The 14,364-nt window shown below is 49.4% G+C and overlaps 3 protein-coding genes across 6 annotated transcripts in view; 1 reads left to right on the top strand and 2 right to left on the bottom strand.

Annotated features, from left to right (window-relative positions):
* LOC147021012 (uncharacterized) overlaps positions 1-14,364 on the bottom strand; it is a 420,342-nt gene that overhangs the window by 10,693 nt on the left and 395,285 nt on the right. The window lies entirely within an intron of this gene.
* Positions 1-14,364, top strand: part of LOC147021019 (uncharacterized) — a 49,979-nt gene that overhangs the window by 33,443 nt on the left and 2,172 nt on the right. The gene's annotated exons all lie outside the window — the stretch shown is intronic.
* LOC147021018 (uncharacterized) overlaps positions 532-14,364 on the bottom strand; it is a 30,258-nt gene continuing 16,425 nt past the window's right edge. For all 3 annotated transcript variants that reach the window (XM_085893596.1, XM_085893593.1, XM_085893595.1), the window contains 2 exons: positions 2,099-2,233; positions 532-1,975 (listed from right to left, as the gene is read on the bottom strand). In XM_085893596.1, coding sequence (XP_085749722.1) covers positions 1,047-1,975; positions 2,099-2,233 — 1,064 coding nt within the window. In that variant the 3' untranslated portion in view covers positions 532-1,046. The remainder of the gene's footprint in view (positions 1,976-2,098; positions 2,234-14,364) is intronic.

Raw genomic sequence — 14,364 nt, 5'->3', positions numbered from 1 at the left:
AATCATCATGATGATTCTGCGGCTCATGCCATATCATGGGCACCGCAAATGGCATGCTCGCGCACTTGCCCACCAACCACTGAGTCAAGGTTGTGTGACGGCTTGTGCAGCAGATGTGTGGTGCCCAGCTCTGTTCTTGGTCCCCCACCTTACACCCGAAGTAGTGAAAGTAGGCGGCCTTCATTTTCACTGCTGTAGATATACTTCGCTGTTGATCTTTTTGGTATACCGACCACAGACATAACAGAAGTTGTCAGGATGATTGGTACAGGAACGCCTACTCATCTTTATCTGAAAGAAAGAAATATAACACAAGTTAACAACAATTGTACGAAATAGACATGTTAAAGACATATGTAAATTTCATTGAAATCCTGACTTCTAGGCAATGGGAATATTTCTGTTCCTGAAAATCCTGACGTGATACAGCAAAACGGTTATGATTTTTGAAATCAGCGTACCCAAATTAGTCTTAATCACTTTACACATCTCCAGTAAAAAAAAATTTTTGAAATTTGTTGTTCAGTGTATTTCTTTTTGTCGTTTTTTTCTTCTTCTTTGCAATCATTGGGGCTGTGTTTCTTTCTGTTTCGTTTTCCTATGCAGTATCCATCATTTACACCAGTTTTTTTTTAAGTTTGTTGCCAAATGGAATAAGGATCCCTTTTCTGGTTTGTTGATTTCTTGGTCGTGTACAAATCTCATACGATTGTCTGTTGAGATTTTCACACACTCCGCTGGTCTGACACATGATGTTCTGTGCACTTGGTTAAGCTCCATCACACGACCTCCTCATTCTTGTCTCGGTAAGTACACCCTCGGTATGCATTGGTTTTTGTGGAACATCTTTGAATAGTTAGGGTGAGCGTTCGTTTTGTGTAATTTATAATTGCACGGCCATATTGGAATACCGGCACTGCAAGTTAGTTTATATCTTTGGTTTTGTTCATTGGAGAGAGGGAAGACTTCAAAATTAGTCTTATTCTGCGTAGGTACTCTTTGCCGATTATTTTACGGATATTTTTGTGTTGTACCTGGGGCTTCTTTTATTCCGGTGTATTAAAAGAATGCTTCGTTTTCTCGTTCGTGTATTTTTGTCTGTTCTTTTTGTGTGGATTTTTTGTACGCTCTCCTGTATGGATCCTCATATGCTGTTTCAAATGGTCTTTTTCAGAGAAACCATTACCACATGTGGAGCATTTGTTTGGACGCTCTCCTGAATGGATCCTCATATGCCGATTCAAATGGCCTTTTAGAGAGAAACCTTTACCACAGATAGAGCATTTGTAAGGACGCTCTCCTGTGTGGATCCTCTGATGACAATTCAAAGTGCCTTTTTGACAGAAACCTTTATCACAGATAGAGCATTTGTAAGGACGCTCTCCTGTGTGGATCCTCATATGCTTATTCAAATCGCCTTTTCCAGAGAAACCTTTATCACAGAAAGAGCATTTGTGAGGATGCTCTCCTGTATGGATTCTCATGTGCATTTTCAAATTGCATTTTTCAGAGAAACCTTTATCACATATGGAGCATTTGTGAGGACGCTCTCCTTTATGGACCCTCATATGCCGATTCAAATTGCCTTTTACAGAGAAACCTTTATCACAGATAGAGCATTTGTAAGGATGCTCTCCTGTATGGAATCTCATGTGCATTTTCAAACTGCCTTTTTCAGAGAAACCTTCATCACAGACAGAGCATTTGGGTGGGCGCTCTCCTCTGTGGGTCCTCATGTGTATTTTGATGTTTGTTGAAGTAAAATCTGCACTGCATGTATTACACTTATAATACATTTGCCGATCGATAACCTTTTTGCGTTTGTTTAATTTAATATTGATCTTTGTGCCGTTTTTAACAGATGTACACTTGTATTTTGAGTCTTGTTCTTGGGATTGAAAATTCAAAATAGACAACATCTTCACCCTCAAGCTGCTCCTGGACCGTATCTGCCCAACTGGACTTCTTGATTGTTCTGAAAAAACAAACAAGAAGTTATTTTCGTGAAACTCAAAGTGCAAAATATTGAACGATTTCAAAAATTTCATAAACCCAGAATTCAAAAGAGTTAATGTTTATTTTACACATTTCTGCTCACCTGTTGCAGAACAGACAGGGCTGCAGTTTGTAAAATGAACATCTGAATGTTCCTTTGCAGGAGCACATCTGAAAGTTTCTGAGACAGATGAACCGTTGTGTCCTCGGGATTCCACATTTCTAGGATAAACATCACCTGAAAATAAGTAAGGACATGAAGTTTAAAACTGCCACATATAAACCCCGTCAATAGGTAGTATGCAATACTTGCACTGTAAGAACAAGACTTAATAATGCGTCCACCATTACAGGAGATAAAACGAGTTGTTTACAATGAGAAAATACACACATATATGTATATAGTATCTGTATGTATATATATATATATATATATATATATATATATATATATATATATATATATATATATATATATATATATATATATATATATATATATATATATATATATATATATCATGACAGCCATGGGTACAGAGTGCATAATGAGGGGGTTAATCCTCATTTCTCCTCAGAAGAACCTGACTTCGGGCCATCGCTCACAATTCACTTTGTGGTGCGGTGTATTGCTTTATAACCACAAATAGCGATCATATAACCACAAGTTCAAGTGTCCACAGTCAAATTTTCCATTTAACTTGAGGTCATGCGGCCTCCTGCCAGGGGAACGTGCCGTCAGTGAAGCAACAATCCTATCCCGATTCGATCTTAAGTAATGCAGCCGAGCATTCACCGCTGGTGCACGCTGACTGACAGGTTCATTACTTTGGAAATTACAATCACCCAGTCTATAAAGGTTCAGCCAATGCAGGATCAATGGAAGGAAATGACAATCATGGACAGGTTGAAATGTCAACAAGGAATTTATTATTGAGAAAAATTAATAAACTGAAGGACTTTTTATTTCCTTGTCAATGAAATGGATGAATTCAAATCAAATGCTCAATCTACAAAATAATTTCAAACAAATACGGAATTCAATAAGTATTAAAAGTAAAATGGACAAAGAGCAGATGCTCATCACGATGCCTTACTTAACAATGAAACACGAGAAATTGGTCCCCATCAGACCAATCAGGGGGATAAAGAAATCTGGTCTCTGCTTACCAAGGCAGAAGTTGTCGTGCGTCTCCGAAAATAACCCAAAATGTGTGAGTGTGGCTTGGTCTCCCTCTCCAAATGAGCTCTCCAAAGCTTGGCTCGTTTCCGCTGCCAGCACCTTGCCTCGCCATGCAGCCACCCACAAACAGGCTTGAACACCAATCGACGTCACGTGGTCCACCCCCACGAACCAAGAACCAAGTACCAAGCAGAACCAGCAGCAACAGTCCAACTGTCACCAACTACTGTTGCTGCTATCCCCAACCATCAGCAGGATCTCACACAAACTGCCAACAAGGCAGTCCTGCTGTCCTTTTATAGGCGACCAGTGTGAGCAGAGCCTCAAACAGACTTCAGCCAAAGCCAGTTTGCCTATTGGCACATCGCTGCACGTGACCTCCAACCGTCAATTCTCGCAGTGACGCTGCACGGGACACATTCTCTCCTGACCATACGAGCTGCAACTCCCAATTAACACAGGCCTGGCTTGCAATGGCATGTTCGGGGGGCTGGACCAACGCCAGAAAGCAGCCATCTGACGGAACACCGAGCAGAAACACGAAGCGCCCACAACATCAACGGCAATTATGACCTCTTTGTTCAGCCCGACAGAAAGAAGAGTCAGCATCCATAGAGCTGCTGAACAGGGTGTCGATCGCCGATGGAAAAAGGTCGGATTTGAGGTAAATGATCCAAGACCACAGCCATGTTTGACCGTCAAAAGGAACTGTCCAGGAAAATCTTGAGGTGTGATGATCAAATGGCCTGCAAGTCCAATGTGTAAATACATCATGTATTCCCAAGCCAATGTGTCTTGATGGAAAGGGAATCGACAAGTATCCGTTGGGCGAAGGGTTATCTTATCACATGCACGAATGGTGAATACCACTCATGCAGAACTGAAAACTGATGTAAATTCATACATCATGAACGTGTTGTTAAGGGGAAGAGGTTGTCACATAAGAAAGAAAGGGAACCTGTTCTCTGCCCTCCTCCAACACATCAAAGAGTATGACTCCCACCAAACAAGGGGATGGGTTTATTCTCAACATGCTTTTATGGAAATAACTGCCTGAGATCAGGTCAGGTCAGGTATGGGAGCATGCGCCAGAAAAGTGCGTCGCTTTCCACCGGTACTCCAGGGGCCTCCATCTCGCCATCCTCCAGGCAGATGCATGGTCCATCCCCATCTCCGTGAGATGCCGATCAACCCGCTGCAACCACGAGGCACGTGGTCGGCCCATTGGCCTCCTTCACTCACGAGACTCCCTCGCTAAAAGAATCTGGTGAGTTGGATCAGCGTCAGGAAAATGAGCCACATGTCCATACAGCCACAGCTGACGCTCACGGACTATGCAGGTAACAAATCACATTTGAGTCTCGCTCAGCAACCGCTCATTTGACACAAAGTCCGACCAGTGAGAGCCATGGATTCTACGAAGAGACCTGGCACCAAAGTAATTAAGTCTCCATCTCAGATCCATGGTCAGAGTCCAAGTCTCACATCCATAGAGCAAGACTGGAAGCACCAAGGACCTGAAGACTCAGACTTCCGTACTCCCGCACTGATACCGGCATCGCCACAGCCTATGATCCAGTGAATCCATGACTCTCCAGGCCCAACCCAGACGTCTATTGACTTCTGGCTCACAGCCAGCAGAGACATGAATATCACTGCCAAGTCAAGTGAATCTCTCCACGACCTCAACATCCTCACCACAAACAGGACAGCAGCATCCAAGATGTCATTGAAAGCCTCAACCTTAGTTTTGACCCAGGAAACCCATAATCCCAGCGGCTCTGACTCGTCATTCAGCACCTTGAGGGCCCCCAAAAGGATCTCCTGAGTCTTCGCAAAGATGACTGCAACATTTGCGAAATCAAGGTCAGAGATCTTGACATTCCCAAATGATGCACTGCAGCTTGATCTCTCAGACATCCTCCCCAGAATCCAGTCCAAACAAGTGCTGAAAAGTGTGGGGGCCAGGACACACCCCTGACGAACTTCAGTAACAACTGAAACTAAGTCAGAGCTGGTACCACCACATCTCACAGCACTCTCAGTACCAGAGTGGAGTTCAGACATTAGATCGATCAGATTGGTGGCACCCCACGAAGACCAAGAATCCTCCACAGGGCATCCCAATTCACTGAATCAAACGATCTACAAAGATCAACATAGGCTGCAAGCAGCCCCTCCCAAAAACTCTCGACTGCGTTCGGTGAGGACTCAAAGAGCAAGGATACGGTCAATCGTTGATCTCATTGGTGGAAAGTCTGACTGCTCTGGATGCTGGTGCTTAAGCAGATGGTGGCGAACCCTATCAAGAATTATCCGAGCATGGTCCTTGCCCGGCACTGTGAGCAGCGTCTCCCCTCGGTCGTTGTTGCAGTCTTGGAGATAACCCATCCCTTTTGAAGAGGGGCCTTGTCCCTCTCTGGAGTCAGTTTGGATGATGCCTGTGTTCCAGGTAGAGCACAGAACTGCATGCAACGACACGAGTCTGGCATTTCCACCAGCCTTGAGAATTTAAGCATGGATGCCACAGATCCCTGGAGCTTTACCCCATTTTAACCGGTTCACCGCACCGTGTGTTTCCACAAATGAAGGTGGACCACAGTTGATTGGAGGGTCAGCAACAGGGATTGTAACAAGCCTGGTGTTGGCTTTGTGGTTCGGGTGGTGGCTTGGGATCCCAGGGTCCTGAGTTCAAGCCCTGTTGGCCACTGAATTAATTCACCAGGGGGGTTGACTCAGCCTGTCATCCTTCCGAGGTTGGCGAAATGAGTACCAGTGTGTACTGGTGGAGGGACTGCATCAGCGACACAGTCTCGCTTCCAAGAAATGATAGCTACCCTGGCAGCTAAGCTGCCATGCGCAAGAAGATGAAGGGATTGTCACACCCCTGACGTACTGTTACGAATCTGGAACCCATTGCACACAACATTCAGGTCCCCATAGATCATTTATATTGGTAAGTATGTGTTTCCAGTTGGGTTCTCATCCCTAATCTAATGGGAATTAAATGTTCATGCGCTGCGGAGTTATTTTGACAGTTGGGGTTTTCTTTTACATTTTACACCCCTTACAACGACAACACCTTCCTCAACACGATCGCCATTGGGCACGCTGCCAGAGGTGATGCGGTGGGCGGAGCCACAAACGCCGCGGCTCGGGATCCCGCACAGAAGGGTGGGAGTTGCCCCACCGACCCTGCGCCTGTCCAATGGAGGGTGGCCAGGGAATCGCACGATGGTTCCGACCAATGAGAGGGCGGGTGAACAGAAGAAGAGTCCCCTCCCTCTGAGAGAAAAAGCGTGGTGATGTTGGGACGAACGAGAGAGATTGGTCAGATCCTGCTGCCAGCGTCTGCTCTCGTCCTGTCACTGGAGATTGCGCTGCTCCTGTCGCCGGCGTCTGCTCTGATCTGATCCTGACATTGCGGCTGATCTGGTTGAGTGTGAGTCGCCTCTCACCGAGTTGCTCGAGCACTGGTCGCATCTCGTGGACGCTGGGCTTGTCGCTTCTCGACGCGGCTGGTCTCGTCCTGGTTCTCTCGTCTCGTAGAAGACCACACGAGGCGGGAGGGTCCCGTGTTTATTTTGGGTGTGCATCTGTCTGTAGGCCAGTCTGTAAGTATAAATTGTTTAAGTGCTTTTTGCTTGCACATTGACTGCATTACTTTTATAGTCAGTATAATTCTGCTCTGTGTTTCCCCTTTCCCAATTGTGAATAAATACCCCATTTGTTACATGTTTCAGTTCGTTGCTGTGTTTCCTTCCATTGGCTTAGCGTGACGCGTGTTGGAGAAATAGTAAGGCCGTTGGTGCCACCGTGAGGGGGCATTTGGACCAACGGAATCTGGTGACCGTCCGCTCGGATCACACAAGGTTCGAGTACGCTAGCAGCTCGTTCCGTACGGGTGCCGTTGAGGGTGTGGATCCTCGTTAAATCGCCACGTGTATCTCAAGGTATTTTGAAAAAAGGCAAATAACTCTATACCGCGTGGTGGATTTGACGGTTCACGGTCCAGTGAGGGACCCGTACTTGCCGGAGTTCTCTGGAAAGGTACGATCTAATTTCCGGGTGCTCGGTGGAGTCGACCCTGCTGCTCCATCTGGCGGTCATGCTCGCAGCCGACGCTCGGCCCCATAACAGTACAACGCAACAGCTGGTGGATCAACCTTGTGCAACCGCTCAAAGTAACCGGTTCAGCGGGCCTTCACTTCGGACTCCTCTGTCAAGAGCCAACCACGCTCCGCTCTCAATGCAGTACACCAATGGATGGGCTTGGATGAATGCAATGCACAAATTCCCCTAAAAGCAGCCCAATAATTACTTGACCATAGGTGACGCTCTCCCCAGCCTGGTGTTGGCGCAGTGGTTAGGGCAGCGGCTTGGGATCCAAGAGGTCCTGAGTTCAAGCCCCGTTAGGCCACTGAATTAATACACCAGGGGGTTGACTCAGCCTGTCATCCTTCCGAGGTCGGCGAAATGAGTACCAGTGTACTGGGCCGGTGTATACCCCGGTTAAAATAGGTGTACCATATCCCTGTGTCGTAAGAGGCGACCAGGGTTGCGTCAGGAAGGGCATCCGGCGTAAAACATGTGCCAAATCACTATGCGGATCATACGGATGATCCGCTGTGGCGACCCCTGATGGGAGCAGCCGAAAGAGGAAGAAGAAGAAGAAGGTGACGCTCTCCCCAATCACAGATAACTTGCAAATAGGCCTCCTTGTCCACCCTGAGCGCACGTACAGTTTTACACCTCAGCTCCCTGAACAGCTCAGCTCTGCCATTCAGCCTGGCCCTGCGACTCTGATCAATGGTATCCAGTGTCCCTGGAGAGAAAAAATTATTCTTCACCCCACGGTGACTTCCAAGACATCCACTGGCAACATCAAGGACGGTGGTCTTTGTGCTGTATCACGTGATTGGGTTTTTGTACATCATGACTCGCCCGCTCGGGGTGGCATTGATGTACATTCGGACGCGGAATAAAGCGAAGTTACTGCTACGCTCTCGCCTCCATGTTCCGCTGCACCTCGGACACCACAATAAGCTTCAGGTCATTGAGTCTACGCGCGGTCTGTTCGCCGATGATCGACACCGTCGCTCCCGTATCAACCTGAAACGTGATCGGCGTGTTGTTCACTTCGACTTCCACCGTCATCGGGCGCGCCGCCGCAGGGCCAATTGAAAAGAGGCCCATCAATGGCTGCCGGTTCCGCCCCAGGTCACTGAGGTCGCCTCGCACATTGCCGTCCATGACCTTCACGGTGGCCAACGCCCCTCGGCACACACGCTTCAGATGACCCACCTTGTGACAACGTAAACACACGGTGCTTTTAAACGGGCACACACGGCGCAGGTGTCGACCTCCGCATCCCAAACACGTCCGCAGGGTCACCTCGCCGCTCGTGAGGCGACGTCAGGCCCCAACCCGCACCGAAGGTCGCGCGTGCGTCCCGGGGCGCTCGCGACACTGCGTGGGCCCCCGGGCCATCTGGCATGCTGCGGCCGGTGATGGCCCGAACATCTCCGAGAGTCTGCTCGACAGCTGTAGCAGTGTCGACTGCCAAGGTAAATGTAATGGCTTCACCCTTCAGCCGTAGAACCGCCGAAACCATTTTCGCATCTTGCAACCCAGAAATAAAACGATCTCTGAGCCGAGCTGGACGCTCCTCTGCCGTGAACTTGCAGGCCACGGAAGAATGCTTCATTCGCGCCACGAAATCAGCGACGCGCTCCCCTGTACCTTTCACGAGGCGATCAAACTGGTATCGAGCCAGCTGTAATGACTTCTCCAGTGCCATGTGTGCTTTCATCTCCTGCACAATATCCCGAAACGACAGCCCGTCATCACTGGGCTTGTCTGGCGCCACCAAATCACTCAGTGGTCGATAATGCTCCGCCGACAGCGAGGCGAGCAAGATCGACTTCTGTTTGCTCTCGTTGACCACATCATTCGCGTGGAAATAGCACCCCAATTGTTCCGAAAACAATTCAAAGTCATCTCCGACGAAAATGGGCACTTGTCCGTGCGCCGTGACTCGTCGATCTACCATCCTCGTCAGCCAACAGGTCGGACCTCACACTGTTCACGCACACCCGCGAGAAGATAACGCCAGTCGGGATGGCAGACGTGTCTGTGCGGTACCAAGGCCAGGCCGCCGCGCTTCCGTTGTACGTCGTGCGGGGGAGGGGTCCGTCTCTCCTCGGCCGAGACTGGCTTACCCGCATCACGCTAGACTGGGCCGCCAATCACCTTGTGCAACCCGTGCCGAGCCGATGGGAGGATCGGTTGGAGAAGATTCTGCAAAGACATCAAGGTTTGTTTTGCGACGACCTTGGGAAACTCAAGGGCGTGGAGACAAAGCTCTTCCTGAAGGAGGGGGTGGTTCCTCGTTTTTGTAAACCAAGGCCGGTGCCGTATGCCCTGCGGGACAAGGTCAAGGGTGAACTGGATAGGCTGGAGGCCTGTGGAGTGATCGAACGGGTGTCGTACTCAGATTGGGCCACCCTGGTCGTCACGGTGCTGAAACGGAATGGAGACGTCTGATTGTGTGGGGACTTCAAGTCCACGGTTAACCCGGGGCTCAGCGTGGAGCAATATCCACTGCCGTCAATCGATGAAATATATGCACGATTGGCGGGGAGTCAATACTTCACGAAGCTTGATCTGCGTGATGCATATTTTCACCTGCCGATGGATCCTGGGAGTAGCGACCTTTTGACAATCAACACGTGTCAAGGGCTCTCTCGATATACCAAACTCTGTTTTGGAATTGCTTCGGCCCCGGCCTTGTGGCAGAAAGCCATGGATCAGGTTTGCATTGGCCTGCCCACTCAAACCGACCTGGATGATGTGCTCATTGCGGGGAAAACGGCGGACGAGCATCTTGCGAACATTGCCCAAGTGCTGACAAAGCTAGAGGCGTGCGGCCTGCGCTTGAACAGAGACAAATGCACGTTCTTCAAGCAGAACTTGGAATACCTCGGGCATGTCATCACGCCAGAGGGGCTGTTGAAAGGCCCTCGGAAGGTGGAGGCGATTCAGCACATGCCACCACCTCGCGACAAGACGCAGCTGCGCTCGTTCATTGGTATGGCCCAGTATTACCAGAGGTTTGTGCGCGGGCTCAGCTCACAGCTTGCGCCGTTAACACGGTTGCTCAGGAAGGACAAGCGCTGGGGCTGGGGGCCTGCACACCAGGTGGCGTTCGACCGCGTCAAGCGGCTGCTCACAGAGGATACGGTCCTCGTGCACTACGAGCCTGCGCGTCCGCTCTTATTGGCATGCGACAGCTCTGCATATGGCATCGGGGCAGTGCTCTCCCACAGGATGGACGATGGTTCCGAGCGGCCTGTTTGTTTTGCATCCCGGACCCTGTCCGCAGCAGAGCGGGAATATGCCCAGATCGAGCGCGAGGCTCTCAGCCTCATCTGGGGTGTGCGGAGGTTTCATCAATACCTGCTGGGGCGGCATTTCACTTTGCAGACGCATCACAAACCACTTCAATTCATCCTGAGACCCGAACGCGGGGTACCGGTGGTAGCGGCTGCGTGGATACAGCGGTGGTGTCTGTTTCTTGCTGCGTACAATTACGATATTCAGTTCCGGAGCACCGAAAAGCATGCAAACTGCGACGGGCTCTCGCGCTTGCCGTGCACGGAGGGTCCAGCTGCGTCTGAGTCAGCCGACCGGGTTGATGTGTTCGTGCTGGGCCAGGTCCAAAGCGGGCCGATCACGGCCAAACAGGTCGCGGTGGAATCGGCTCATGATCCAGTGCTCGCCCGTGTCGTCCAGGCGATTTCTACGGGGCATTGGAGCGATCTACCTTCAACGCCGGCATTTCAGCCTTTCATGTCGAGCGCATCAGAGCTGTCGTTGGTCCAACGGTGCGTTATGTGGGGAATGAGGGCGGTGATTCCACCAAAGTTCAGGCAGCGGTGTTTGGAAGAACTGCATGTCAGTCACCTTGGCGTCGTGAAGACCAAGAGTCTTGCTCGTAGCCTGTTGTGGTGGCCGGGGTTGGACAAAGACAATGGGCAGTTGGTTAAGCGTTGCGCCACGTGTCAAGCAGATGCTGATAACCCACGTCAAGCTTCAGCACTATGGCCTACCCCAGAGGGGCCTGGCAGAGGGTCCATGTGGATTTTGCGGGGCCGGTTAATGGCAAAATGTTTTTGATTGTGATCGATGCATTCTCTAAATGGCCAGAGGTTGTAGTAATGCAGCATACATCAGCGAACATGACAGGAGAAAAACTGCGGATGATCTTTGCTAATAAAGGGTTACCCGAGGTTCTGGTCTCTGATAACGGTCCGCAGTTCATCGCAGGTGTATTTGATGAGTTTATGCGTCAAAATGGTATTCGACATCTAAGGTCCGCACCACATCATCCTGCAACGAATGGGCAGGCAGAGTCATTTGTTAAAATGTTGAAACGGGCTTTGTGCAGAGGGGGGGGGGGGGTGTTGCACCTGTGCAGACGGTGGTCGATGTCTTTTTGCTCCAATACAGGAACGCTATTCATCCTGTCAACGGCGATTCTCCTGCCATTCGTCTCTATGGACGGGCATTGCGGTCCAGGCTGGATTTGCTGCGACCTGGAGGGTCGGTGGGTGGGGCGGTGTCGCGCCCGACGCTGCTGCGCGGTTTTGATGTGGGACAGCGGGTAATGGTGCGTGATTATTTCCACGGGTCCAAATGGGTGCCGGCTGTGGTCTCTGTGGTACTGGGGCCAGCGAATTGCATGGTGCGGACTGATGGTGGGGAGGTGTGGAAGCGGCACGTGGACCAAATGCATGATCGCTGTTCAGCGTCACCCCCCCCCCCCCCGTGCCGAGCGATGTGGGATCCCCACCTGGAATGCCGCCGTGGCCAGACGTTGTATCGCCAGGGCCGGACGTGATGACGCCCGTGCGTTGTTCACCTGATTCAGTCCTGCCCGAGGACGACGAGCAAGCTTGTCGGCCGGGGGCGATTGTTGTTGCGGATGGGCGCGTCCGGCGAGGGTGTCACCTCGACCAAGCCGGGAGGCGTCTGAGCCTGGGCCGTCTGGCGTCGCTGCCCGCCCGAGGCGGGTCAGAAGACGGCCGCGGTACTTGGAGGATTTTGATTGTTGATTGGTTTCGTTTGGTCATGTTAAAATTGTCATTTCACGTGTCATTTTACTTCTTGCAAAGTCAAGGAACGATGTACTCTTCTGGTTCACAGTTCCAGACCCATGGGGACCTCATAAACTTCACAACAGAACAACACACGTCTCATAACCATCCATATCAGTTCCAGTCGATGCATTGAAATCCCCCAAGACGAGAAGTGCGCCTCACCTGGGGCACTGATCAACCACAGACTCGAGCGTGGCATACAATGAGTCCTTCATGGTGAGATCACTCGCCTCAGTTGGAGCATATATCAACACCAGGTAAATGACACCCAAGGAGTGATGAATCCTTTGTCTCATAATACACTCGTTGACCGGTGTTACCTCAATTATCATTGGAGTCAGCTTATTAGACACAGCTACAGCAACTCCTTGGGCATGGTAACCATCAGAGCGACCGGACCAATAGTAGGTGTAACAACCGGCCATGATCTCTCCACAATCTGCTCTCCGAACCTCAAAGAGTGCTGCAATACCGATGTCCAAACGCTTGAGCTCAAATGATAACAGAGACAGGTGATCATCCACTCTTAGGGATAGGACAGTGATAGATATTTTCAGCTCCATTCAGACGGTTGGTGAGCTGGCGACAGCTTCAACACCTTCCATATCCTCACAGCACCTCATCGCCTTACAGGTACTCACAGCGCCTCAACGTCTCACAGCTCTCTTCAGCTGTCCGTTGGTTGCGACTCCTGGTGGCTTCTGATGGTGGGTGACGCTTTGACCGTTAATGCTGATTCTGCTCAAGACCTGCTCTTGGCGTCCATGGTTCCTGGGGGTAACAACGATTGGCGTTCAGGAATGTTTGCGGGGGGGGGGTGCACGTCAAGGCAGGGTGCTGGCAACGGACGAAGGCATGCTCACACATTTCGGGACATTTTGTTTGACGCAAGATGACTCCGGCCTTGGTAAGCGAAATGGGATTTCTTCCCCCCCCCCCTTAATGATCTATTGGGTACTCTCGTCTCGTGGTTAATCGGTAAGTGAGGCACATTGAAAAGCATCTGCTCTTTGTTTTTCCATTAATGCCTGTTTAATTCACTATTTGCTCGAGATTAGTTTGATCGATTTGAATTTACTTATTTTCACCATAAAGAAATAAAAAGTTCTTCTGTTTATTCATTTATTTTCCTTGTTAATAAATTCCTTGTTGACATTCCAACCTGTGCATGCTTGTCCTTTCCTTCCATTGATCCAACATTGTCTGAACCGAGATAGACTGGGAACCAAACCAAACAAATTAACCTGTCATAGTCGGCATACACCAGCGGTAAATGCTCGGCTGCCCTAATGAAGATCTAATCAAGATAACATTGGTGCTTTGCCGAGGGCATGCTTCCCGTTCAGGAAGCCACGTGATCTCTTGTTAAACAGCAAATTAGACAGTGGACACTAGAACTCGGAACTCGTTAACTGGTTGGTGAATGTGGTTGTATAACAACCAACCGTCCCACGAAGTTAATTGCAGGCGGTGGCCACAGGTGTAGGGTGAATATACTGATTCTGGCTCACTTTTCCCTATGTAAATGAATAGGGGATTTTCAGCGATTCCCTTTTTTTTCCCTAAAAATAAACCCCCTTTTTATCCCAAGGTATATTTATTTGTCTCCCCTTTTAACCTAGGGGCTCTCTATTCAAATAACCCATACAACAAGATAAAGATTTGTTAAAGGTGATTCTAAAGAAATATCTGAAACGTCTAAGCCCCGGGACACTCTTTATCAAATAACCGATGCATATTGTTTAACTCACTCATTGAACCTATAAACATTTGTTCATTCTCAAATTCCTTCAATAGTTTAATTTTCTTTGCACAATAATCCCCATCTAAAATATTGACAAACAAAACATTTGAATCTTTATATTTTTTAAGATACCCCTTTTGTGCCATTACGAAATGATAAACTTCTCTTAATGCTCTTGTTTGACCACCTCCTGAGCCACAGGTTATTTTTGTTAAGCCACGCCCACTTTCCTCTAAGCCCCGCCCACCTCCCAGCGAATTTTTTATAAGCCCCGCCCACTT

Source organism: Eptatretus burgeri, chromosome 8, assembly GCF_056783735.1.
Source record: "Eptatretus burgeri isolate ZD-2024b chromosome 8, Ebu_testis_v1, whole genome shotgun sequence".
Classification (NCBI taxonomy): Eukaryota; Metazoa; Chordata; class Myxini; order Myxiniformes; family Myxinidae; genus Eptatretus; species Eptatretus burgeri.
The sequence above is the reverse complement of the archived record's forward strand: the minus strand, read 5'-3'. Positions and strand labels throughout refer to the sequence as shown.